Genomic DNA, 27,816 nt, shown 5'->3' with positions numbered 1-27,816 from the left:
GTCTGAATACTTATGTCCTTTACATTTTTATTATTATTTACATTTGCAAACATTTCTAAAAACCTGTTTTCACTTTGTCATTATGGTGTGTGTAGATTGATGAGGAAAAAATGTAATTTTATCCATTTTAGAATAACAACGTAACAAAATGTGGCAAAAGGGGTCTGAATAGTTTCCGAATGCACTGTAGTAATAGCAGATACATTAATACAAGTCTTGTGATTTGCATGATCAGTCAATCTGGTAGAAATACAATACTGTGCAAGGCAAATACCTCTGCTGTGTATTGGCTGCTGCGGATGATTGCTTGAGAAAACGAAACACTATGTAGATAACAGAACTAAAACACTTAAGTTCACCAAAAAAAGTATATATACATTTATATCTATCTAAAAATTATTAAAAAGTGTATCCTGAATGTGATTGTGTATCTCCTCAGTGTGAAGAGGATACTAGATAATGGCCCCTAGGTAGACCTGACCCCAGCTCAACATACAATATTATAGACAAGCCGTGATCATCTTCAACTATACAATCAATCATCCCAAACGAGGTCCACAGAGCAGTTTCAGCCTGTCTCAAAGGACATCTTGGATTCAGCTTATCCCTTCACATATAGTATACAATTTCATACGGCCTACTTTGGCACATCACCTTACAGTAATACAAGTTTGCCCTGAAAGTGATATCTATAAATATACCTGTTGTGTAGGCAATGATTGCAGTAGCCTATAGCTAATGTAACATGTTCTGTATGATAGCACAGACAATAATTGGGTTCTCACCTGTAACCAAAGAGCAATTGGTACACAAACCTGGGAGTATTGCAGCTGCTGAAGAAATGCCATGATTCTATATTGGCTGTATTTGTGTGGTTCTGGAGACTGTAGACTGCCATGGTGCAAGGAGGATAAAACACACCTGTATAACCCAGGGTGGAAGATGGGGGACATTGATTTATCAGGACTTAACCCAAACCTGCAGCATGGGGGCGCTGAATTACCACAGAATGGAACCAGCTCCACTCTGAAGCCCCAGTCCAGGACACACACTATGTATATTGATATGGTATTACAGACATTGATAAATAAACACTAAAACAATATTCAACTTTTTCTTTAGCACTCTCTTGCTATTGTTGGCCAATGGTTTGTGTGTTGTGCATGCATGTTCCTTGCTTAAATAAGATGCTTCTTAAAAGGCTTTTCTCCATTGTATCACTGTCTGAAGTAAAAAGAGCCTCTGACCGTAGATTTTTGTTGATTCAGGTATATTGATGTCGCTTTACAAAGACTGGTTCGTAGCACCTAAGGTTTTCAATGCTGTATTCTCTCATTCTACTTCCTGTCTCTATATTTAGAGCCTTGAAAGCCTACGTTCAGCATCTCTCCCCCATCTTGAAATTACTTGTCATTTTAATTTATTTAATTATTTTGCAGGCTTTCCCTCCTTTCTCAATTTCATCCTCTTCTTCTTTAACTTTACACACTCTCCTTATCCTCCCTCTCTTATCTACCTCTCTAAACCCTACTTTGGGTTGAAAATCCCAGGTTCCAGCTTGGTGCTGCCACTGCGGCCCCAGCAGCCTGCTGCCATGCTCATGCTCCGCTGGGCTGGTCCCGGGCCGTGCTGGCTGTGGCTGTGGCTGTCTGACTGGCTCTGTGTGCGTTCTGGTCTGCTGTGGCCGCTGCCGGTGGACGAGCTGGGGGCCGGCTGGGCGGAAATGGTGCGCAGCAGGTGGTTCCGCTTCCGCAGAAAGTCGCTTTTTGCACCCAGACCAAAGCTGCCTTTCCGTAGGACCATGCGGGCACTGCTGGTCTTTGGTGGCCGGGAGCGCTGGTTGTACTCCAGCTGAGAGAGGTGGGTCGCATAGCCCTCAGTAATGAACTGTTGGGACAGGCAGGGGAAAGAGACAGTCATAAAATGTAATGGCGTGCTGCATATAGTAAACTATAGGACGAGGACTAAACTCAAAATGTCAGAAGTGCATGTGTATCGTACCTGGCACTGAGCTTGCATCTTCTTGGAGGGTCGGCCAATGATGTAGATCTGGGAGGGAGAGAGGCCGATGGAGGTGTAGACGGAAATGTCTTTGGTAGAACCGTAGCCAGCAAAGATCTTCATGTGAGCCTGTGGAACCAGCAAATTAAGTGTCATCTATAAATTCTGACCAAGACAACTTATTTTCTTGAAAGTCTCATCTTTTTGTTTGCCCCATCTCCTCAATCATCTCTTCTCCCTTCATTGTCCCCCATCATGCATTTTGCACCATTCCCCTTAGCCCTCAACCTACCCCCAGCCCGTTACCCACCTTCAGTCCCCTCCAGAAACCCACCACCCAACCCCCACTCCCATCCTGACCTCCATGAGTGACTTGAGGAAGTTGGCCTTGTGTCTGAGTGGGTCGTGGACCAGGCCGTCACAGAAGGACACGATGCCATGGGGAAAGTTATGCTGAGACAGCCAGGCCACCACTCTCTGCTTCTGCATGTCTGGACGCCCTGTCACATAGACGATCAGATAGCCCAGGTCCTGCCAGTGCCTGGAAAGAAATCAAACAGTATAAGAAAGAGTGGAGAGAGTGCAATACAATGGGTTATAGAAACAAAAACAGAGATCAATCATTTTGGTGGTTATGACTATCCACCAAGTGATGCCAGGTGCATATTACCTGACCACGTCGACTGCTCCGGCGCGCACTTTGGGGTCGCTCCCCATGATGGACACACTGGCAGCAAATGAGCCGTCTATACTGAACACCACAAACTCTGTCCCACGGGGAAGCACTGTCAGGTAGCTGTCTGCAAATGTGTGGTCCCCCCTGGCAGTGATGGGACACAAAATAATTTAATGATGGAGGAGGAGAGACGGATACAAATGGAAAGAAATTAAGAAATAGATTATAAAAAATATCAGAGAAATGTAAAAGCGAGGTCACCACGTATCAGGCCTCAGGACTGGATTGGCTGAACGAGGCCATAGAATAGCGTGCCATAGATGCCAGTCTCACCTGACCACCAGTTTGACCGGATAGACACCAACCCCCAGCCGTTTGCTCTCTGGGATGATGAAGGACACGCGGCCGCTGCTGTTGGTCAGCTCCGTGTCAAAGTACACCCAGTCTCCAGATGGGGGCTGGGTCATGATGTGGATGTCCACCTGTAAACATAGAGATATACGACCACTATGAACACAAACATATAGGATTTGCACATACATGTGCTGTGTGTTGGATTGAAAACAAATACAGATATGACTCATGGATGGAGGGATTAGTACATAAGATGGGAGGTACATATATTTGTATATAGGCCTTTGTGTTACACACATACTGTTTTCATTGTTGTAATGATAAATAAAAATAATGATTGCTGAGAGAGAGCGAGAGAGAGGGCCCACCTTCTCCCCTGTCAATGTGACCATGTCAAGAGGTCCGTACATGAAGCGGCCAGTCACGATCTGCTGCCCATCTTCTGTGAACACTGCATCGTTCACACGATGATTGGCTGTCACATTCTGTCAAAGACACACACTCATGAATAGATTGAGACAATTACAGTGTTAGCCTATAGAATGAATCTCTTCAAGTGTTCAACACTGTTCTGATTGGACCAGACCGTACCCTGATCTTGACGTGGGTTCTCTTCCTGAGCCACTTCTCCCGAGGTTTGGTTGGAGTGAACTCTGACACCTCCTTACCATCCAGCTCCAGTATGCTGGAGTTTTCATGCCTCATCACCTAAAAGAAACATATAGATGACCCCATACCTACTCACCATGCCTACACTAGTGTAAAGAGAGCGAGAAGCACAGGCCATGGATGTTTGGGGGGTGAGCTTACCTGTCGCAGCAGGAAGGACACTACATCAGTGGACTCCCAGTAGGATGCATGGAAGAGGTGCGGTAGTGCCACCGTGGGGAAGGCTGTCAGGGCATCAGGGCAGTACAAGGCAAAGTCCATACGCTTGGTTCCCCACCAACGTGCTGCGACTGCACGGTGAGAGGGGGTACATGGGTAAGGGTGGGGTGGCATGGGGGCAGAGGGGCAAAAACATCCCAATACACACCCCTGGAAAGGTTAAAACATGAACCGTTTGAAGCAAGACTGCATTCATTCATAAACCACTATCAAAGCCCAGATAGTCCACAGCAGTTCCTCAGCTAGAAGGGAAGTAAGACAGGAGTTGAAGAGTGTTACTCCCAGCTGACAAAGCTTTGAAACAAATATAGGAGGGAAGATAATGTTTATGCAATAATTATATTGTTAAAGTTAGTACAAGAAACATGAGTCAATGTTAAAGCAGCGTAGTTATTTGTATTAGTATATGAAACATGAAGATGGGATTAAAAAGACACCAAATAAAACATAACCAAGTGGATTCACACTGGGACTGTCACTGATCAATTAATGTTTGCCTCCAGAACAGGCTGGGACAAAAATATCTGAATAACATTTTGTTATTGTTTCACTCTATTGAACCTTATCTGTTACAGTGTCCATAGGGCTCCACCACATGGCAGTGGTAAAATTGTGTGATGGTTTTGTAAACATATCTTCCATTTTGTTGGTGGTGGACTGCTCATAAACTCACCTATGTTCAATGGTGTTAACTGTGAGGCAGAGACTGGTAAATTGGGCCAGTAGCCTTCCCGCTATATCATTTGGATGATGGGTATGTTACACTTTTAAAGTGTAAAGTTTGTTGGGACTATTGTATACAATAGACATATTCCACCAGGGAAGAGGGTTGGGGTCAGTCCTTTCAGAGCAGAGTTCATCATAGAAACAGAGAGGGAGAGGGAGTCAAGCTGGGAGATGTCTAGGGTAGACAAGAAGCATATTGAAAAGAGATTGATTGCACAATAAATTAGGATTTAAAGAGGAGGAGGATAGGAGTCAGTAGCAGCCTCAGCCTGGCTTTGGTACAGTTGATAAGGTCCAGTCTCTTAGAAGAATACCTTGATCCACCTCTGCCTGGGAGTCCAGGGAGACCAGGTCATATATGGTATAATCCAGGCCAGCTGACAGGTGTCTCTCTAACTGACCAGAGCCACAGGGGCTTACACCTCTATTAGCGTCTGGGCCTGCCTCTGGGTCTGGTTGTGGCCCGTTGTCTGTGTCAGTAGATCCTCGGACTGGATCAGTCCTTTCTTTTCTATGGGATTTAGGGGGGCTTCTCAGGGAGAATTTGGTTTGTGATGTCAGGGCGATTTGGGACAAAAGGCTGAGTTTTTTGGTTTGGTTAATTTGGCATGGTTGTGCTATGGGAAACAAAACAAAAAGAAAGAAACCAGGTGAAAATGATTGATGGATAATGACAAAGGAAATTGGTGTCATACAGTATAATGCAGTTAATTCCAGTTTACAAACATACATGTGAAGTACTTTTGCTACAACCTGAAAATGTCTTCAAAACAAAATATTCAATTGAGTGTCCGATTGGGCCTCAGATGAACTGAAAAAAAGGTTGTAATTATATATTCAACAAAACCCATTTTCATACTTTTTTTCACAACATATTGTGCACTCTCAGTTTTGTTGTATTCCTAAACAGTGAAAAAAGTTTTTCATGGCATTTCTTCCAATAACCATGAACTAGAAATGATCTCATCAACGCACTATTGCAACTTCCCAACGGAGTACATTGTTAGTAAATGTTTTTAAAGTCATGTGATACTTCTGTAGGTGTTATTAGGCCTTATATAGGACATATCCGCTACTTTGGGAGAAAATCTTTACATCAAACACAACAGAAGCTTGGTCACCTAGGCAGACAGTGCGACAGGGAGCGAACAATGCAGGAATGATTCAGCTAAACGGGTCTCTACATGCATGGCAAACATTAAATAAATGCAGAACACAGCCTTTGCATTTATATTCAAACAATGGGTCAGAGTAAGACAGACACGCAGTGAAAGGAGGTGAGCTTTGGTTTCTTTAGTAGTAGAGTGATAATCTTCTGGCACATTGTATTTGAACAATGGACAACGTCCACTGTTTGCTCCCTCTATGATGAAGGGGCTTAGAGCAGTGCAATGCATCACAGGTGTCATAATGTGTTGGAGCTAGCTAGCAGGTAACTATGTGGTTATTCCGTGAATGCAGGCACAACTGGGTCCCTACAGAGCCGCTCGGGATCCGGTGCACTGAGTGATGTGTGCAGTCTGAGTAAGGACGGTTAGAATGAGCGAGAGAGAAAAGATTGAGAGGAGATTGAAGGAGTGCGGTGGAGTAGGAAGATAGAACAGGACAGAAAAGAAAAGCGGGGGTCGAACTAAGGAGAGAGAAGAGATTGACTGAAAGAGGAGTTGAGAGAGAGAGATACTTGTGGTAACGAGAACACTTACTGTTGGCTATGTTGGTGGCAGTGTAACTGTCTGCCATTCCTGAAACCTGGCTGGCAATGCTGACCTCACTGGCCCTGCGCAGGCCCCGGCAGTGGGGGCCCGTAACGGGGGAGGAGGGGTACGAACTGTCCATGAAGACACCACCATGAGACTGAACAACATCCGCTATTGAGTCGAAACAAGGAGATCCCATTAGACATAGACAAGACAAGAGGAGGATGAACAGCGAGGGAACAGGATGAGAAGGAGGGGGTTGCAACCAAGAAATGTGATGGACCACACCATGGTTTCAGAAACCAGCAGGTGCCAACGTCAGATTTCTTGGACAATCAGTGAGTGATCAGATAGTGGACTGATTAATACAACAGCATGTTAAAAGTGAGATGTTACTCCATTGGTTGTCACAGCACTATGCCTCAAAGTTTTTAATATCTGTCAAATGATTAGCTGGATTATTATTACCATGCATTACTAAAGTGGTAACAGTCTCATTTAGTATGTGAAGCTAATCAACATGTTGTTGTAACAAAAAAGTCAGGAGATACTATATTCACCACCATCACAAGCAGAAAAACACAAGGATACACAATTACAATGCAAGGGGCAGGGTTCCATGATTCAAGCAGACATCTGAGCAACACAGTCAGTTCAGCTTCCAAGCCTCAGATTTGGCTAAATCCACCAGAAGACAGTTCTCTAGTCACAGTGTTATGGTTTATATGGAGACCTTTGCCTACCACCTTAAACACAACCCCCAACTCTTGTATTTGATGTTGAGGAGATGCTGCAGCAGCAAAGAAACCACATCACAACAATGAGTGCAGGAAGTGGCACGCTATTTTCATACCATTACAAAGGACATAAATCATTTATGGTAATAGTGAAACAAGGACAGACTCTTCCAGGTCAAGGTTTCATTCACTGTGGTACCCACTGCGGTCTCTGTAAATCATAAAAATGCCAACAATAATGACTATTGCATTTTGATGAGCAAAATCACCTCGTTGTTTAGAGATTCCGAGGGCCATGCTAATGAGCTATAATAAAGGCAATGGACTGAATCCTGCAGAACGAGGGCTCATATAGGACATGATTGACCTGGAACAGCCAGTAATGTGACCCCAACTCTTGACTGGGGTAACATTCCCAAAGCCTTCTAATACACCAGTATTGGTAAGGGTGTGAAAACATACACACAGACAAAGTCGGTGTGGAAAGAGGGTGCAACTAACACAAAAAGACATGTACGACACAGAGTGAGAGACATCGGGGGGATGCAAGTGAAGAGGAGAGGCTACACACACTCTAGAACAGCAGGTGTGGCCTTGAGGGAGCCCTCCTGCCAGTTTAGCACGGGCACAGGGATGCAGGTCTCGCTGATAGGTTCCTGACAGCGGAAAGAGAGGGGGGTCCCACTATCGAGCAGGAACTGAGGGTTGCTCTGGACTGTCTCCACTAAAAGGGGAGGTGGGGGATCAGAGGGTAGGTGGCAGGGTTTTCAGGGTAAGGGGGTAGGTTTTTTCAGAGATGGGGGCAGGAGGTCGAGAGAGGGGAAAGGAAGACAATGAAGACACAGAAAACATGAAGCAATAACAAGAACAACAGAAATGTGAAACAGGAATTGTGAGTCAAGCCCTTAGAGCTACAGGAAATACTGCAGTAGAAGTAACTAAGGCAACAACAGGTTGTAGTAGAGCTAAGGAGAGCAGGATGATGCTGTTCTTGGATTCTAATTCAGGCTCTGTTGGTTCTAACCAAAGCCATATACAGTATACAGTGCATTTGGAAAGTATTCAGATCCCTTGACTTTTTCCACATTTTGTTACATTACAGCCTTATTCTAAAATTGATTACATCGTTTTTCCCCCCTCATCAATCTACACACAATACCCCATAATGATAAATGGTTTTTTGAAAGTTTTGCAAATGTATTAAAAATAAAATACTGAAATATCACATTTACATAAGTATTCAGACCCTTTACTCTGTACTTTGTTGAAGCACCTTTGGCAGTGATTACAGCCTCAAGTCTTCTTGGGTATGACACTATAAGCTTTGCACAGCTTTATCAAGACAAAGGAGATGATTGTGGACTACAGGAAAAGGAGGACCGAGCACGCCCCATTCTCATCGACGGGGCTGCAGTGGAGCAGGTTGAGAGCTTCAAGTTCCTTGGTGTCCACATCACCAACAAACTAACATGGTCCAAGCACACCAAGACAGTCGTGAAGAGGGCACAACAAAACCTATTCTCCCTCAGGAGACTGAAAAGATTGTCATAAGACTCCTGAACAGCTAATCAAATGGCTACCCAGACTATTTGCATTGTGCCTCCCCCCGCACATTGACTCTGTACCGGTACTCCCTGTATATAGCCCTGCTATTGTTATTTACTGCTGCTCTTTAATTACTTTTTTTTGTTTGTTTGTATTTTCTTAAAACTGCATTGTTGCTTAAGGGCTTGTAAGTAAGCATTTCACCTGTTGTATTCGGCGCATGTGACAAATAAAATTTAATTTTGGGAGTTTCAACCATTCTTCTCTGCAGTTCCTTTCAAGCTCTGTCAGGTTGGATGGGGAGCGTCGCTGCACAGCTATTTTCAGGTCTCTCCAGAGATGTTCGATTGGGTTCAAGTTTGGTCTCTGGCTGGGCCAATAAAGGACATGCAGAGACTTGTCCCAAAGCCACTCCTGCGTTGTCTTGGCTGTGTGCTTAGGGTCGTTGTCCTGTTTGAAGGTGAACCGTCGACCCAGTCTGAGGTCCTGAGCAGGTTCTCTCTCTCTGTACTTTGCTCTGTTCATCTTTCCCTCGATCCAGACTAGTCTCCCAGTCCCTGCCGCTGAAAAACATCCCCACAGCATGATGCTGTCACCACCATGCGTCACAGTGGGGATGTTGCCAGGTTTCCTCCATACGTTAAAACTTGGTATTCAGGCCAAAGAGTTCAATCTTGGTTTCATCAGACCAGAGAATCTTGTTTCTCATGGTCTGAGAGTCCTTTAGGTGCCTTTTGGAACACTCCAAATCGGGCTTTTGTGTGCCTTTAACTGAGGAGTGGCTTCCGTCTGGCCACTCTACCTTAAAGGCCTGATTGGTGGAGTGCTGCAGAGATGGTTGTCCTGGAAGGTACTCTCATCTCCACAGAGGAACTCTGTCAGAGTGACCATCAGGTTCTTGGTCACCTCCCTGACCAAGGCCCTTCTCACCATTTTAGAATAAAGCTGTAATGTAAAAGGGAAGGGGTCTGAATACTTTCTGAATGCACTGCATAGAGTTCCCCCATTTTATTTCTTCATTTTTCTCAACTTGAAGCTATTTTCGGTGCCTCTCTCTATAGCAATCAACAGACCACTGGCAATAGGTCTCGGAGACATTCCCGGCACGTGTGGGAAAGAAGTCAGAAAACAAACAACATAATCCATCACATTTGTCAGTTTCTACACACTCTGCTACATCACACAGAGTCCCCAATGGTTAATCAAAACAAGGGCTATATGACCAATGAATGTAACAAATGAGTAAATTTTTTGTTTGTATATATTTCCACAACAGATATATGCTCATACAGGTACTGGCGTGTGTGTGAGTGAACTCTTCCAGCTCTCATTCCAGTGTGCTCACCCAGTAGAGCGGAGTTGCCGTCCCCCAGGGGAAATCGTGTGTAGCGGGGTACGTTGAAGGGGGGCAGGAGGTGGAACTTCTTCTCCAGGAGGGGCTCCAGGCGCGAGGCCGAGGGGTCGGCTGGATGGAACAGGTTGTAGACCTGCTGGCAAGCTGGGCGCAGCTGGGCCACTAAGGGGAGACAGACGTTGACAGGCATAAAAGAAGGGGGTTTCAAGGAGATAAGACCCCACAGTACCTCCTTGGTTTTCACTACCCGATTCATAGCACAGAAATGTTCACATATTAAAATAACTCATTTTTAAAGCACTTTATTAATTTCCCCTCTGTTTAGGTGGGATTACCATCCAGCACAGGAATGACAGTCTTCCTCAGGGCAAGGACAAGGCCCAGAGGAGAGCCGAAGAGGAAGAAGTCTGCCACCTCAAAGTCAAACTTCCCCAGACAGCCTGCATCCTGGAAGGTGCTGCTGCTGGACCTGCGGGAGCACGGGTCGGTCCGTAGGACACTGGAGTGTAGGCTGAGGGGACAACAATAGACAAACAGCAAGAGTCAGAAGGAAGGAAGCACATACACATGTATACACACAAACACAGAACACAGTAAGACAGAGATCAATGTAGGTAAAAGATTACAGCAACCCATGACTCTACAATATCACATGCATAGCCATACCCTTCTCAGTACAGTGACAGTAACTATTATCCATCAGCTACTTCAATGATGGAATGTAACTGTAGTAACATAGATCCCGTCACACCTGGTTAGGAAGGCCTGGTGGTGTTTGATGGTGTCCAGCTCGTATGTGGAGTCGCCGCTCCTTTTGCGCGGCTGCTGTCTCTTGGAGTCGTCTGGTCCTCCTGAGCGGGGGATGTCGATGTTGCTGAGGCTCAGGTGGCGGCTGCCCTCCAGGGTGGGAGAGGCAGAGCCGGGCCCACTGTTTATGATGATGCCTGGGGAGAGAAGGTCCTGGTCCTGCAGGGAGGGATGGATGGGGGGGCAGAGGTTGGGGAATGTATGCTGAACTTGACTGACATACAAACGGCATCAGACCTAGGTTGGACGCTGGATAAGTGTCCTTCTCAGCGGAGAAATGTGGTGGTGAAATAGTAGAGTGTTGTAACTTTTATTTCGAGCTACTAGGTGAGTGAGTGTCTGTGATTTGGAGTATGCGTAACGATGTAAAGCTTAGGAACAGAGAGAGTAAATAAGCATCAAGGTTTAGGTCTTACCTGTACGCTGATTACACTGCCCCTGCGGCTGCTGTTCTGGCTGTCACCAATAGTTTGGTTGCTGCTGCACAATGCGTCAAACCCCAGGATCCCTCCCACACAGTCCCCAATCAGGCACACCTACACAGAGGTCACAGGTCAATTTACTAAAACAGATCAGGTCATTAGATATCAAACAGGATGCAGATAACGGCTTCCAACCCCTTTTAAAATAATCAGCTGTAATAACCACATAATCAAACACACCCACAAACACACATTTGCAGGCGCACACAAGTCAAAATAATCTGTCAAATGATGTGAGCCTCTCAAATGATGAGCCTCTCACAATTTGTTAGAAAAATGTATACTAAATTCAACTTGCGACAAATATTGAATGCTAGTGTCATTTTTCTTACCTAAAAAGAAACAGAAAACGCCCACATAATTCAGAAACAGAAAACGCCCACATAATTCAGAAACAGAAAACACCCACATAAATCATTTGGTGCTGAAAGGATTCAAATCCAAATTATGTTTTTCATAAGAAATCTCCTCTTTGACTTGGAAACATGCTCTTGCCATTTTAGAGCTCCAAATAAAGAGCAGGCCAGGCCCGTATCAACGGAGAGGCTGACAGGCCCGTATCAACGGAGAGGCTGACAGGCCCGTATCAACGGAGAGGCTGACAGGCCCGTATCAACGGAGAGGCTGACAGGCCCGTATCAACGGAGAGGCTGACAGGCCCGTATCAACGGAGAGGCTGACAGGCCCGTATCAACGGAGAGGCTGACAGGCCCGTATCAACGGAGAGGCTGACAGGCCCGTATTAACGGAGAGGCTGACAGGCCCGTATTAACGGAGAGGCTGACAGGTCCGTATTAACGGAGAGGCTGACAGGCCAGTAGCAGCTCCTCACCTGGCCAGAGAAGGTTGCCCCGTTCAGGGACCTGATGAAGTCATTGTACACCTGGTTGGCTCTCATGATGACGGTGGCCACAGCCTCCTGGTACTGGGGGGCGGAGGTGGCCAGGAGAGGCAGGGCAGCCAGGGGGATGTGGTCCTGACTGCTAGACATACAGCTCTCATCATAACTGTATGGGCTGAGACTGAAGCCAGGGATACACACACAGGGGAAGGTTAGTAATAGTAGTTGGTTGTGTACACAATATCTATAGTTGTGTAGTGTGTGTGTGTCCCTCACTTGGTCACCAGGGAGAAGGCCTCAGCGCAGATGGCGGGACAGGGAACCAGACGGATGGCGATGCGGCCCAGCGCAGTGGGATAGTGCACGCGCATCACTGCGTCAAAGGCTGTGCTGATAGTGTTGATGTCGCCTTGCTTACTGGTCTGGTCCCCTCCACCCGTGTCCAGGATGTTGCCCCCATGTAACACCAGGATCAGCACATGAATCTTAGAAGGCTGCAGACACTGCTGGGAGGACAGGTCCTATTATGGGGGAGGAAAGGAGGGGGAATGGATGGAGTGAATGGGAGGTAAAGAGAAAAGGCAGGATGAGGGACATTAGAGAGATCTGTTAAACAAGGGAAATGAAGCCATTCACCATAGAACCATGCTTCTGGCTTGGCTACTAAAGTATCATGACCACTGACAACATGCTTCTTGACTTACTCACAAAACCACACAGACAATAACAAGGCTTTGTGGTTGCACACACCTCTTTAGTATATAGCGAAACATCTCATTGTGTGTTCAGTGTGCACTTCCACTTCCTTCAGATATGAAACTCAGGAAGCGTACACAGTTTGTGATAACTACACCCTATCAAGCAACAGCATGCCTGTGCAGCTTTCCTCTTCACACTCAGAGCATCATTAAGAGACGCTGATCAACCTACACCCCAGCTGGTCACACTGCAAACGCTTCCAACTTTAGCCAACCACTACAACAACAAGAAAAACCAAGGGCAAAGACACATTTGTATACAAATACAAAACCACACTCACATAAAAAGGGAAAACGTAAATGTGAAGTTTTTGTGTGTTCAAAAACTCACATTTTTCACAGAGGCTGTACACAGTACACTCCACGGCACGGCTACAGTTCAGAGGATATTTCATAAGGGATAGGGGGTTTGAGGAGTAGAGGGGGTGGGCTAGGGCAAAGACAGGAGCAGGGCGGTTACTACTGGGTCTGTTAGGGTGTCTGTGGATCTACTCTGGCCCATAATGCAATGGGACAGGAAGTTTACTTACTGACTGGTGCTTGGTTACGGTGATGGTGGGAATGGTAGAGCTATAGGCTTGGCTGCTAACAGAGCCACGCATCTGAACACAAGAGGACAGAGAGTCTGAAGGAGTGGACCTCTCTCTGACTGCCACCACTAAAGCCCTACACAGAATATTCACTTCAACACCTACTGTTAGGCTTGAGCGCTTTAGTGGCTGGGTGACTGGGATTTAAGTTTCCTTTTAGCTCATACCTCCTGCATGTTTAATGTTAATATTTTGTCTGAATATGATCTCAGCCAGACCGCATCTACAGTTGAAGTCGGAAGTTTACAAACACTTAGGTTGGAGTCATTAAAACTAGTTTTTCAACCACTCCACAAATTTCTTGTTAACAAACTATCGTTTTGGCAAGTCGGTTAGGACATCTACTTTGTGCACGACACAAGTAATTTTTCCAATAATTGTTTACAGACAGATTATTTCACTTACAATTCACTGTATCACAATTCCAGTGGGTCAGAAGTTTACATACACTAAGTTGACTGTGCCTTTAAACAGCTTGGAAAATTCCAGAAAATGATGTCATGGCTTTAGAAGCTTCTGATAGACTAATTGCCATAATTTGAATCAATTGGAGGTGTACCCGTGGATGTATTTCAAGGCCGACCTTCAAAATCAGTGCCTCTTTGTTTGACATCGTGGGAAAATCAAAAGCAATCATCCAAGACCTCAGAAAAACAATTGTAGACCTCCACAAGTCTGGTTCATCCTTGGGAGCAATTTCCAAACGTCTGAAGGTACCACGTTCATCTGTACAAACAATAGTACGAAAGTATAAACACCATGGAACCACACAGACGTCATACCACTCAGGAAGGAGACGCCTTCAGTCTCCGAGAGATGAACGTACTTTGGTGCGAAAAGTGCAAATCAATCCCAGAACAGCAAAGGACCTTGTGAAGATGCTGGAAGAAACAGGTCCAAAAGTATATATAGCCACAGTAAAATGAGTCCTATATCGACATAACCTGAAAGGTCGCTCAGCAAGGAAGAAGCCACTGCTCCAAAACCGCCATAAAAAAAGCCAGATTACGGTTTGCAACTGCACATGGGGACAAAGATCGTACTTTTTGGAAAAATGTCCTCTGGTCTGATGAAACAAAAATAGAACTGTTTGGCCATAATGACCATAGTTATGTTTGGAGGAAAAAGGGGGAGGCTTGCAAGCGAAGAACACCATCCCAACCGTGAAGCACGGGGGTCGCAGCATCATGTTGTGGGATTGCTTTGCTGCAGGAGGGACTGGTGCACGTCTTAAAATAGATGGCATCGTGAGGAGGAAAATTAGGTGGATATATTGAAGCAACATCTCAAGACATCAGTCAGGAAGTTAAAGCTTGGTCGCAAATGGGTCTTCCAAATGGACAATGACCCCAAGCATACTTCCAAAGTTGTGGCAAAATGGCCTAAGGACAACAAAGTCAAGGTATTTGGTATATAGTGGCCATCACAATGCCCTGACCTCAATCCTATAGAACATTTGTGGGCAGAACTGAAAAAGCATGTGAGAGCAAGAAGGCCTACAAACCTGACTCAGTTACACCAGCTCTGTCAGGAGGAATGGGCCAAAATTCACCCAACTTATTGTGGGAAGCTTGTGGAAGGCTACCCAAAACGTTTGACCCAAGTTAAAGAATTTAAAGGCAATGCCACCAAATACTAATTGAGTGTATGTAAACTTCTGACCCACTGGGAATGTGATGAAAGAAATAAAAGCTGAAATAAATCACTCTACTATTATTCTGACATTTCACGTTCTTAAAATAAAAGTGGTGATCCTAACTGACCTATGACAGGGAATTTTTACTAGGATTAAATGTCAGGAATTGTGAAAAATGTAGTTTCAATGTATTTGGCTAAGGTGTATGTAAACTTCCGACTTCAACTGTGCGTAACATGTTACGGATTTTGGGTCTGGCTGTCATGGTGTTGTTGGTATACCAATGTTCAGTTGAAAAGCCCTTCACCCTCCCAAGTACCTACCTCATCTAGTCTCTCCTCACTGGCTGCCCTCTCATAGTCCCCTGCCATATCCTTGTACAGCTCTCCTGCAGAAACATCCACAGACACACTTTAACGTCGAGAATCAGAGTAATATAACACTGTCGGTAAAAAAAGACACTGACACGAACTCCATCTCCTCTGTCTCGCCTATCTCCCATAATACAACACACAGCGTTCGTCTCCATACCAGGGATGTCTTCTGCGTCAGCTGCCTCAATCTTGTCCATGAGGTCATTGGAGTTCCACTTGGCGATCTCCTTGGGGAAAATCTGTTCATCATCTGACAAGTCCTCTGTGGGGAGAAGGGACAGGATTTGTTTTACCAGGTGTCCATATTACCAAGTATAACACCTGTTAAGTCAATGTGCCATTTTATCCCATCTACAATATATTCAACAGTGGTGGAAAAAGTACCCAATTTTCATACTTGAGTAAAAGTAAAAAGATACCTTAATAGAAAGTTACTCAAGTAAAAGTGAAAGTCACCCAGTGAAGTACTACTTGAGTAAAATTTTAAGTATTTGGTTTTAAATATACTTAAGTATCAAAAGTAAATGTAATTGCTAAAATATACTTAAGTATCAAAACTAAAAGTAGAAATAATTTCAAATTCCTTATATAAAGCAAAGCTGACTGCACCATTTTCTTGTTTAAAAAATGTATGGATAGCCAGGGGCACACTCCATCACTCAGACATTATTTACAAAAGATGCATGTGTTTGTGAGTCCACCAGAACATTGGCAGGCAGTAGGGATGACCACGTGTTCTCCTGGTAAGTGCGTGAATTTCACAATTTTCCTGTCTTGCTAAGCATTCAAAATGTAACGACTACTTTGGGTTGTCAGGGAAAATGTATGGAGTAAAAAGTACAATATTTTCTTTAGGAATGTAGTGAAGTAAAAGTTGTCAAAAATATAAATAGTAAAGTACAGATACCCCCCAAAACGTAGTACTTTAAAGTATTTTTACTTAAGTACTTTACACCACTGATATTTAGGGCCCTGTTTTTCAAAAGTTATCTATCTGGATTTTGCCTATCAGATAGGATTAAATGCATAGAAATAGAATGAGGGTGTCCCCATTCAAGTCAATGATTCATCCGTTCTTTTCATTATATTTCTATGCATTTAATCCTACCCTAGAGGCGAAATCCAGATAACATTTGAAAAACTGGGCCCAGATGACCAGTCACAGATCATTCTCAAACATTCTGTGACAAGGAACACTGAACTTTTTAGACATTTATATGTCCACAAATGTGAAAGGGGCTTCCGTGTACTGGCTGAGTACAGATAGAGATAAACATACAGTACACCCTGATCTCTACCATAGGATATTATGTGGCCAATCATTGTAGATAAATATTAATACTGATAAAGTAATTACTACCATGAGTTGTATGTGTTCCTTTAGAAACCATAGTGGCTTTGGAATAGCATAGCCTCCTCAATCAAATCACCAAGCCACTGGGATCTTTCAGTGAAATCACATTACACAACCTGTAGCCTATGCACGTCTGCTTTATCGAAAGGTCACCACTCAAACCTCCAAAACAATGTTTTGCTGGTCCTCAGTTGCACAGATCAGGGAGAAGCTCAGACCAGGTAAAGAAGCTGAGCAGTATAAAAACTGCTACATGAGCAGGAGCATTTATCGGAGTACGCTCAAATACTTTTCAGCGTGAATTTATTCAAATGATGCTACAGAGCAGTAGCATTCATGTGTCACATTGGTTTAATCATTCCATGATCTGACATGCAATGGTCATGAATGGATACAGTGTAAGTACTGTGGCACTACGATGACGGAATGTTACAGCTATATGCCTACTATCAGACTTGATTCTGTCAATTTAATTACAGACATATTTATGCATATTACATATGCCTGTATGTATGCTATTGTCATCCTTGTAATCTCTATAAATCGTGTCACCATCTGATCATGGTAATCTTAATGAACGGCTCATACAGGGTCAAGGCATGGGTGTTCTCAGCTCTTATGATATGCTACTGTACTACTCACAAGGAAAATGTAATGAGGAAAAGATTCCGTGGAACCAATGTCAGTACTTACTGTCCTATTACATTACAAACCCCACCAAACTGCTGCTCTAGAAATCCTTGCTCATTATGGCAATGTTTTCAGAGTTCATTATCAAGGGATTAACTCATGAAGAGACTGAGTAGGGTTGCTTGTATAATAAAATAGTTACAGTGAAGTATTATTTGATTATGTTTCAGCATTTAGTTTCCACATTTTAATTGATTTGAAATGTACTAATCAGGTGTTCAATGAAAAGTTGAAGACTCCCGATAGCCACATACTGGGGTGTGCTTAATGGTATATACATACCACACTGTATGATGGTCAGTGGAAAAACAGATGAATCCAGGGATGAAACAACAATTTATATATTCACCAGAAACAGCTACCATCTCATTGTGAACATAAATAATGGCACAAACACCAAAAGCATACAGCTATATGTATTTGAACATGCAGGTAAATGCACATTTACAATGCAGTTACTTCATGACATCTCATGAACAGTTTCAACAGTTGATACAGATTTAATCCACATTGTATCTATTTATTTAAATGATACTGATGCTAAGGAAACATGCATCGCTTTATTATTCTTATTTCATTACTTCTTACTTTATTATGTCATATAAACAAATCTAAGTTAATCATGCTTCCACACATACACCAACAGGTAATATAACATTTTGTGGATTGACATGATGGGATGATTGACTCAACAGGCAATGTGTGGTGGATGTGGGGAGGTGATGAGCTTTATGAAGTACAGACTTAGTCTTTACGAACTGTCTGATAAGTGCAATAGGGAGGGCGTAAAGGTGTGTGTTGTGTGTGTGTGTGTGTAGGACGGCAGGGTGAGATAGTTTTGTCAATGGGGAACAGGTGAAGGTAGAGGGTGATGATTTCAGCACTTCTTCAGGACAAGCCAAAACCCGGGGTGAGTCCTCTCCTGGGCTCACCCAGCAGATGAACCGAAGTGTTGAGCTACACCCACCTATTTCAACCGCAGGCCAAAAGCATGCTGGGTATCTGGGTAGCTTAAGAACTGATCTGTGTTGAAGAGACGCATGCAGAGTCAAAGGAGGAAGCAACAGTAGAGTTACGGGAATGGAACACACTACTAGTGTTGTCTACTGTAACCTACTCTAGGACTCTAAGAGGACTATATCAAAATGGTGGTTTTACCGTGAGCATCAAAGAACTCCTCTTCTGAGCTGTCCTCGGAGTCTCGTGCTATGCTCTGCATCCTCCATTCAGAGAGGCTGTGGCGTGATGGGCTCGCTGAAACAGAGGGGAACAAACCATACTGCTGTTATTTTAAGACCCAACTGCATCATATTCCCACTGATGCACACTCCTACTGACGCGCACGCACGCACGCACAATCTCTGTTATGCTTGACTTAATCACAGATCAATTGCTCAGTGGTCAGGAGGGGGCGTGAAGAGTGGAGTCCAACATAACACAGACACACTGACAGTCAATTAGCACACAGAAATGTCTCTTTGAAAGCCTGGCTGGCCCATGCTGGATGCTCATAGGCTAGGGAGCGCAGCTGTGCCTGTCAACCCAGAGAGGGGAGCAGCAGAGGTGGAGCGGAGGGTCAGTGTGAAGAGAGTCCGCCTCCTCTAGCCTGTGATGTCAATACAGCTGCTATAAATAGCCCAGGAGAGTGCAGTAGAGGGGAATAATAGTAGTAATGGGGGGAAAAAATTCTATACAGTTACATATCGGGATATTATCTTTGACGATATATCGTAACGTATTGACAAAAACGCAATATTATTTTTGCGCTAGCTGGCTGTACCTGCACCAAAACTCATTTTCTCATGGCTCTCTCTTGTACTTCTGCAGCAGACACATGGTAAGCAATATGTTTGGAACATTGAATCGCAATAAAATCACAGTACCAAATAGCAATACATATCGTACCGGCACCTAAGTATCGTGATAATATCGCATCGTGAAGTCCCTGGCAATTCCCGGTCCTAGGTAATAAGGGGTGAAATGAGGCTGACTGGCGGAGAGAGAGGTTCCAGGTGGCAGGCAGGATTCTGACTGGTGCGTAAAGGTGGGGATGGGGGTTGTACTGTCTGTAGGAGAGGGGTTTGTCCTTAGACTGTATATTGAACAGGCAGGTAAACAAAATCTGGATAAAGCAGAGACAGTGGTAGTGTAAATACAGCACCTAGATACATACTCAATAACACATGATGTCTGTACACCACCTGCTTGTTAAACAGTCCAATATCTCCACACGGATACAGATGATTGGGCTCAAACATCTCACCTCCTCTCTTGGATGAGCGGGAGGATCTGGAGGAGGTGGACCACTGCTTGGTGAGCCCTGCTCGTTTTGTTTGGAGCGTGTCTCCCCCGCCCCCTGCACTGACCACCTCAGTTTCTAAGGAGCTAATGGTATCTTTGGCCTCCTGGTTCTTGTCTGGGGATGAAGCAGCACCATTGGCCTCGGTGGCCTCCTCTGCCTGGCTGAACTGGGCCATCTTCTGGGCCAGGGCCAGCTGGGTCTCAAGCTCCAGCTGTCTGATGTCCTCAATGGTCAGGCCGTACCACTCATCCTGCCAGCACCAGGCCTGCCGGTGGGCCCGCACCATCACCTTTCTCAGCCCTGAGGAAGGGGAGGGGAGATTGTTTTAGACAGACAGCACTGGAAAACATAAATGCATCCCACCTGGCCACCACCTCCAGCATCTTGACACGATTTCAGCTGAAGTTTGCTAGCTAAACTAGTCAGCAGCAGCATGCCTGTAGTATGGAAACACTACTTCTCTTGGACCAAGCACTCATATAGCCAGCACCGGGGAAGGGATATATTAAGGTACTGTTCATAGTACTCTTTCAACGCCTAATCGCATCTCATACGCACCTACATCATGGATGAAGCGCTCGATCTTGGACTGCATGCCCCAGTAGCGGAACTCCACCTTGCACAGTTTGTAAGCACACATGATGGGCGTCTTCCCCGGGTTGTTGTTGTACTCCTCGATCCAGTCCTCCTGCAGAGGGCCTCTCTTGGTCTTGTCTGACCTGTAGATCCGAGGGTCCTCCTCTTGCATGTACTCATGTGGGGGGATGGGATCTTTGACAATGTCAATGGGGTCTGCAAGAGAGTCTGATGTTATGTTTGGCATGTGTTCACATGTACATATGAGCAGGTGGGTTGTTGGGGTGTCCACATTTTCCTACATAACATAGCCAGTCGTTTATGGCTGTTGGTCAAAACAAAATTGTTTAACAACCAAGTTATTTTGACGCGTTAATTAAATCTAGGACACTTAATAGTACACACTGGATTTGGTATTTCTAGGATAAACCTTTTCTCTTTTCGGTCCACAGCTGCGATGAACCAGGGTAAAAATGTAATTCATGACATCTCAGGAACACTGGCAATGAATTGTGTAAATTGGGTCACTGCATGCCCTCAAACCATGAGCATCTGAGCAGCGTGACAGCCTCTCTGTTGCCGCCAACAACAGGAAAACAGCTGCAGTGGTAGCAAACGGCCACCAGTGGGCCTCTACTCTACTGGCTGCTGTGTGAGCCCAGGAGCTTCCCTCTAACCCTTGTGGAGGTCATGCGTCAGGAAGCCCTCAATACTAATCATGACTATTTAAAACAAGACCAATTCCATAGGTCTGTCATTTTGTGAGGAAAAATCTTCACCATCTAACAGTGCTGTCAATTTGAACACTATGGTCTGAGGCTATAGTGTCCTTCTAATCTCCCACTATTTGTCCCAGACTGGCACCACAGGTTCTTACCCAGAGTCCTTAGCCTCTTCTCGACTGGAGACATGTTGAAGACGTCTGGCTGGTTCCCTGTGTCTGGCTTGTAGTACGTCTCAATGTCAATGGAGAACTTCTCAACAAAGGGACAGGTGTACCTGGAGGAGAAAGGACAGCAAGCTTAGAGGTCACAGTAATAAATAACCACAATATGTTGACCTGGACACACTATATACTCACAGGGAAATGACTGGTGGAAACATCTTGATGTCTCTGTTATTGAGTGGGTTCTTTGTTAAATGATGGGCAGGCCCAAAATATGCCTACATGGCAAGAGTTAGCTACTGCTTGTCTTTGTCTCTGTCTGTCACTCTCAATCTTTCTCACCCGCACTCTCTCTCTGTTTCTGGCTCCAGGCGAGGTGTAGAGGTGCTAGCCCTGCCCATCTCTCAGTCGTCTGCAGCAGAGCTGTCACTGCTTTGATAAATGTGTCAGCAGATGGCTCCAGTCTATCAATACCTTGACAGTGTTTTCAAGGGGCGCTTCTCATTTCAGCAGCCTCACACCTGCGGCTCTGCCCAGGCCCCAGACAGACAGACACTAAGACTGGGGGGGTCATCAACTCTTAATGACAGGCTGGCTAGCAGAGCTGCTGACCTGAAGACTGTCCATGTCTTGGTTGGCATGCTCAGCAGTGTTCTGACAACTGCTCTGGGAGATTTGCTTGGCTCTTTATTTGGCTCTTAGTAACAGTATTTTCCTGAAGGGACAGATTGGATAAACAATCACTCCATTATGGATAAGGTTTGACGTTGAGAATAAGCTTAGGGGAAACAGTCTCATCATACTATACTGAAGGGGTTGCCGTCTCAACATGTTAAGCTTTTCCTGTGGAAGTGGGGGAGGCGCCCTGACTGTATAGGGGTATAAGGGTAGTACTTCTCTGTGTGGGGTGTAAGGGTGGTACGCCTGTGTGCGTGGGGGTGTAAGGGTGGTACTCCTGTAGGTGGCAGTAGTCTCACACCTTGTGCGGGTGTAGGGGTAGGCGTTCCAGGACTCCTCCTCCACCCGGAGCGCTGCCTTGGGCAGGATGGAGCGGAACCAGCTGGGGATGTGCATGCCGATGTGGTAAACCTTGTGGGTGTACTGTCCGATTCCCCCTGGGCCGTCATCGTACGGCTTGTTCTCCAAGATCTCTACTCCGCTGCCCTCGCCACAGGTCTCATCCCGGCTCTTTTTCTGTTCAGATCAGAATAGATTTTCAGTGACGGGTTAGGTGAGGAAGCATAGGTCAAAGGTCAACTGAGGACTGAAATGAGGTTAAACAAGGGAGGTCAGGAGAAGCACACTGCTGGAAAGACAACAAGTCAAGTGTGGCATCCCCCTAAACCCAAAACAATTCAACTGCTACAAATGTTGTTTTTATTAATCGAAAACACAGATGATGTGGTCATTTAGCTTCAACAAAATCAGTGAATCACTAAGACATGATGTTGCTTGAGTACCTGATTCCATTAGGCTCCATGCTGTTTCTAGTAGGTCTAGAAAGCACCAGGTCTGTTATTTCACTTGTTCCATAGACGACACAAAGGTTTTCTGCCATAAAACTAATGTTTGAACAAACTCTACCCTGCTGGTAAAGTTCCAGACAGCTGACAGTTGTAAACACACCATGTCATGACTCATGTGTGGACAATAACCATTGCATCCAGGTATGACCTACACTGCTTACTCAGGAGAGTTGCCCAGCCAGCTCAGTGAAAAACACCTTTCCCATATTTACATTCCAGGTACACCACAGAAAGGGGGGAGAGTGGGGGGCTGAAAGGAGACGTCATAGGGGACTAAATGGTTGGATGACTTTACTGTTCAAACAGAACGCAGTGAGATCCACCAGGGAGAGGCTTCATGATGTAAAAATTAGGGAAACAGGAGTGCTAAAGGTACACTAGGTAACAGAGTCCAAGTGCTGAGGACGCTGAAAACTTGAGGAGCAAAGGGCAAGGACTACAGTACAACATTTCCAGAGAGTCTGAGTTAATAATAGTCAACATGTAAATGTAATGCCTGAGCCACTTCTATTCTTCACTTTGAAACTCTGATACATGTACTTGACTAATTACAGACAGCATTTCCGGCATGGAGAAGGAGAGCAGGGTAGTGAAGGAGAGCAGGGTAGTGAAGGAGAGCAGGGTAGTGAAGGAGAGCAGGGTAGTGAAGGAGAGCAGGGTAGTGAAGGAGAGCAGGATAGTGAAGAAGAGCAGGATAGTGAAGGAGCGCAGGCAGTAAATCAGTGGTGTGGTGGGGAGATGAGATGGTGCGTGAGGTGTCCAGCCCTCCGGCCCTCATTACCTCTGACAGCTCGTTCATTAGCCACCCACCCTGCTCTCAACAGCCAGACACAGCTCCGCAGACACAGCACCGCAGACACAGCACCGCAGACACAGCACCGCAGACACAGCACCACAGACACAGCACCACAGACACAGCACCACAGACACAGCACCACAGACACAGCACCACAGACACAGCACCACAGACACAGCACCACAGACACAGACTGAACAACTGCTCTTTCCATGACAGACTGACCAGGTGAAATTGAGGTGCCTTTGAACAGGGTTTCCATGGGTATCAAGTCTGGCCCACCACCCAAAGGACATCCAGCCAACTGAGGTAAGCATTGGAGTCAACATCCCTGTGGAACGCTTTCGGCACCTTGTAGAGTCCACACCCTGACTAATTGAGGCTGTTCTGAGGGCAACAGGGGGTGCAACTCAATATTAGGAAGGTGTTCATAATGTTTTGTACACTCAGTGCACACACACACACACACACACACACACACACACACAAGCAGAAGCTCAAAAACACTCCGCAAAGCATACAGTATAGGCCAATGTACGCACAGCTGCACACACACATGCCCACAGCCAGACGCTTACACAAACGGACATACTGTAGTGTTATACACCCACACACACTTGCAAGGCACTTCATTAGCCTGCTGACAGGTGCCTGTGGCCTGCGAGCCTGTGTGCCACTGGCCAGTATCAATCCTGCTCTCCTGCTAGAGGTTGGCTCTTGGTGCTCTGCATCTCACAAGAAACCATCAGGAAGATAAAAAAAAATCTGTCAGGTAGCCTAACGGTTAAGAGCGCTGGGCCAGTAACCGAAAGGGAGCTGGTTCGAAGCCGAATAGGTGAAAAATCTGTCGATGTGCCCTTGAGCAAGGCACCTAACCCTAATTGCTCCTGTAAGTTGTTCTGGATAAGAGCGTCGGCTAAATGACTCAAATTGAAATGTAAAGCTGAAGGAACCCATTAACCAGAAACAGGTTGAATCAACATGGGTTCTACATCATTTCAACTGAAACGTTCAATATGATGGCGTTGAATCAACATGGAAAACTGATTGGACTTGCATAAGGGAATTGTCTTTTTTTCACCCAACCTTTTACCTTAATCCAATGACACGGTGAATCTTTTAGTTGATTTGACGTTGAATTCACATTAGTTGACAGTTCAACCAAATGTAAAAACTAGACGTTGAACAGACGTCAGTGCCAAGTGGAAATAGGCCTAATGTTCTGGTTGGATCTGTGTGTCAACCATAAAGGGTCTCTAACAAAACTGAAACAAAGCAAAAGGAAGAGGAGGGGAATGCAGGCAGGGGTAATTCATTGCTATTTCAGTGTCTTTCCTCGTGGTTTTGACAGGCTTCCAGGAGTTAAACCCAAACAGAAAGAGTATGTAAGGAAGAATTACATTCAGGAAGGAAGGAAGCTACATTATATGAAGGAAGGACTAAATATAGAGGACAGTCTGTCATTAAACTATCTGTTGGTGCAGAGTGATTTGTGCTTTTTGATGTAAGTTTCAGTATTATTATAATTATTTTTACATTAAATGCACTATGCATTACGTGGGTTGAATGCTGTAACACAGAATAAAACAATTCTAAAAAGTCCCCTGATGGTAATGACTGCCCATGACTGGTTGTCACTTATTAACCATCAGTTATTCATGTTACTGAAGGCCTACCTTGATAAAATATTGTATTTGTTGTATTTGATAACTTTAGTATTTCATTCCAAGTCATCATCTCATCTCCATAGAGCTGCTGTCTGACAAAAATCACTATTTTAGTAGTTCTTCAAAGTAAATAAAGCCTACTATTTTGACTGCTGAATACCAATACCTTGCAAAGCAACTGCTCTCTACGTATCCCCTCTTGATCGCGCATTCTTCTGCCTCTTATGTAGCAAGCGTAAAATAAACATAGGCCGGACATGTAGCCGCGGATTATGGATTATGGTCATAGTAGTTAATGATCACGTTTTCTGTGCTAAACTATGTAGAACATTGGCCTGTTGGAAACTACAGCTCCCTACTACATCGCACAGTTCGGGCATGATCGGATTTATCTCTACAGAAACTGCAGCCCAGTGTACACATTGAGCTCACAGAAGAAAAATAAATAATGGAATTCAAATAATTTAACCGACATCAGTCAATTAGTTGTTTAAAAAATGAAAAATAACCGAAATGTTGGTTAAATCGCTCAGCTCTACTTTCTGTTCAGCTTCCTCACAACTACATGGCTGGCTGTATTGACTGGAAGACAGCATTATATCCTGGTACATGCCATATGGTATCAAATCAGGGAGACATAATTCCTGCTGAGAAGGTTCTCACTTTTCTGAAAGAGCAAAATGATGGGTTGTGATTAAACACGGGAGGGGGGAGGAAGAGAACGAGAGAGAGAGCCGACTTCATTTCACTTACACCCTGCATTTGTGATATCTTTGTAAATTTAAGTCGCAATAATGAATTCACAATTAACTATCAATTAAGGAGGCAGCGTGATTAGGTATGAAGATAAATGAGAGACAGCAGTGTGGAACATGGAGTCAGGAGGAGTCTGGCCGGCTGGAGTGACGATACTCATACAGTACAGAGAAGAGTTTAAATTGAACTGAGAGGCCCAGGCAGGCTTGAGCCACTATGCTTACACTGGGGATGAGTCAGGGACCAGCATGCTGCCTGGGGTTTCCCTAGCAACATACACTAATGAAGACAGGGTATCCACACTGCCTTCTACTCTCTACAAAATATTTTTCTCTCCGTTTCTTCACTCTTCTCTCCCCCTCTATCTCTCTCCTACTTTTCCCCTGTTTTCCCCCCACTGTTTCTTCTCTCTCACGCCGCACTCTCTCTCTCGAACAAAACCTGACTGCCGGCACGCTGCTGATGTCATGGTTACCATGGTCACGGAAACTTCACACCAGCGAGAGAGCGAGGCAGCACAGAGAAGGCTGAGGTCAAGGGGACACGTAACTATGGGTCACTGATCCAACCGGACAATTTGACGCCATCCCTCCTCCATCCCTTTCCTGCCTGCCTCAGATTGTTAACAACCCATCCATGTGGCTTACCTCTCTGTTCACTTTGCTGAGGTTTACAATGTGCTTACGGCACTGGCCCAGAATCAATGGCTCTGGAGCGCAAACCCATTCGTTAGAAATAACTGATCAGCCTGACTTCCTGCTAGTGTCAAAGCCCTTCCTCTGATAAAGTCCAATTAAAACATGTCTAGTACAAGTCCACACACCTGGATCATGTAGAGCTGGGCGATGCGGTACTCGTCCACGCTCATTGGCATTGGGATCCGATACTCCTTGATCAGCATGGTGAGTCTGGGGTGGGGGGAGAGGGGTCAGAAGGAGGGGGGAGGGACAGAGGGAGGGGAGGGGGGCTGGAGGTGGGAGGGACTGGGGGGCTTCTGTGTGGCTCGTCAATTCACTGCTGGCGTCCTCATCGGTGGTGCCTGTGGATGAAAGCAGAGACATAATGGTAACACAGATGAACAGTTAACAGCAACTGATGATCTTGTCCCGTGTGGCTCAGTTGGTAGAGCATGGCGCTTGCAACGCCAGGGTTGTGGGTTCAATTCCCACGGGGGACCAGTACGAAAAAGTATGAAAACGTAAGCACTCACTACTGTCTGGATAAGAGCGTCTGCTTATCCCTGGATAAGAGCGTCTGCTTATCCCTGGATAAGAGCGTCTGCTAAATTACTCAAATATAAAATCAACAGCTTCTAGGTGGTAGTTGGTCATAGAGTGGGTAAAGTTAGCCAGCAGTGGGTCTTGAAAAACAGACCTCTTAAAACACAAAGAAAATGAAATCCACGGCCTAGGAACTTTCTTAAAGCAGATTCCACGGAATTAATCCACAAATAACAAAACCATTCCGCATGCCTCAAGGCTACAACAGTGTGGCTGCAAAGACCAAAAGTTCAAAATCCTAACCAAAGATTTCCTGTATTCAAAAACAGTCCTTTGCTTTAGGCAGTGAAATACTTCTATTTTCACAAACTAAGGACATAAAATGTCATACTCAAATGGCTCACACCCATATAGACAGAAAAGGATGAAAGGAAAGATGGAGTCTCCGGTGTCGTTCGCTCAGATCCACAGCTCCTTTTTGAGGGAGATTATAAACTCCACTCCATCCAACAGTGGTCCTTCTGCACGTCTCAGATCACAGGAAAGCCCCCCCAACCCTGGGCTCAGTTCTTATATA

The 27,816-nt window shown here is 45.1% G+C and overlaps 1 protein-coding gene across 1 annotated transcript; it reads right to left on the bottom strand.

Annotated features, from left to right (window-relative positions):
• Positions 1 to 100: 100 nt before the first annotated feature.
• Positions 101 to 27,094, bottom strand: LOC120023570 (membrane-associated phosphatidylinositol transfer protein 2-like). The gene is made up of 24 exons (XM_038967642.1): positions 26,843 to 27,094; positions 22,254 to 22,468; positions 21,266 to 21,387; positions 20,371 to 20,604; positions 19,774 to 20,112; positions 18,669 to 18,764; positions 15,624 to 15,728; positions 15,416 to 15,480; positions 12,385 to 12,629; positions 12,100 to 12,289; positions 11,202 to 11,321; positions 10,730 to 10,944; positions 10,314 to 10,489; positions 9,970 to 10,140; positions 6,349 to 6,513; positions 4,960 to 5,262; positions 3,842 to 3,990; positions 3,623 to 3,739; positions 3,400 to 3,516; positions 3,011 to 3,159; positions 2,672 to 2,821; positions 2,362 to 2,542; positions 2,002 to 2,130; positions 101 to 1,887 (listed from the first exon to the last, which is right to left on the bottom strand). The coding sequence occupies exons 1-24, from the start codon at positions 26,918 to 26,920 to the stop codon at positions 1,528 to 1,530; spliced, it is 4,191 nt and encodes a 1,396-aa protein (XP_038823570.1). The 5' UTR covers positions 26,921 to 27,094; the 3' UTR covers positions 101 to 1,527.
• Between the last annotated feature and the right edge of the window lie 722 nt (positions 27,095 to 27,816).

The sequence above is a fragment of the Salvelinus namaycush genome, chromosome 1, assembly GCF_016432855.1.
Source record: "Salvelinus namaycush isolate Seneca chromosome 1, SaNama_1.0, whole genome shotgun sequence".
In the NCBI taxonomy this organism is placed as follows: Eukaryota; Metazoa; Chordata; class Actinopteri; order Salmoniformes; family Salmonidae; genus Salvelinus; species Salvelinus namaycush.
This window is presented reverse-complemented; position numbering and strand designations above follow the sequence as displayed.

Coding starts and splice junctions, on each gene's coding strand:
- LOC120023570 (XM_038967642.1), bottom strand. CDS start 26,920: ATGCTGATCAAGGAGTATCGGATCCCAATGCCAATGAGCGTGGACGAG. Junction 21,388..22,253: donor TACCCCTACACCCGCACAAG/GTGTGAGACTAC, acceptor TTTCTCCTCCAG/GTACACCTGTCCCTTTGTTG. Junction 2,131..2,361: donor TCCTCAAGTCACTCATGGAG/GTCAGGATGGGA, acceptor CTGGTTCCACAG/GCTCACATGAAGATCTTTGC.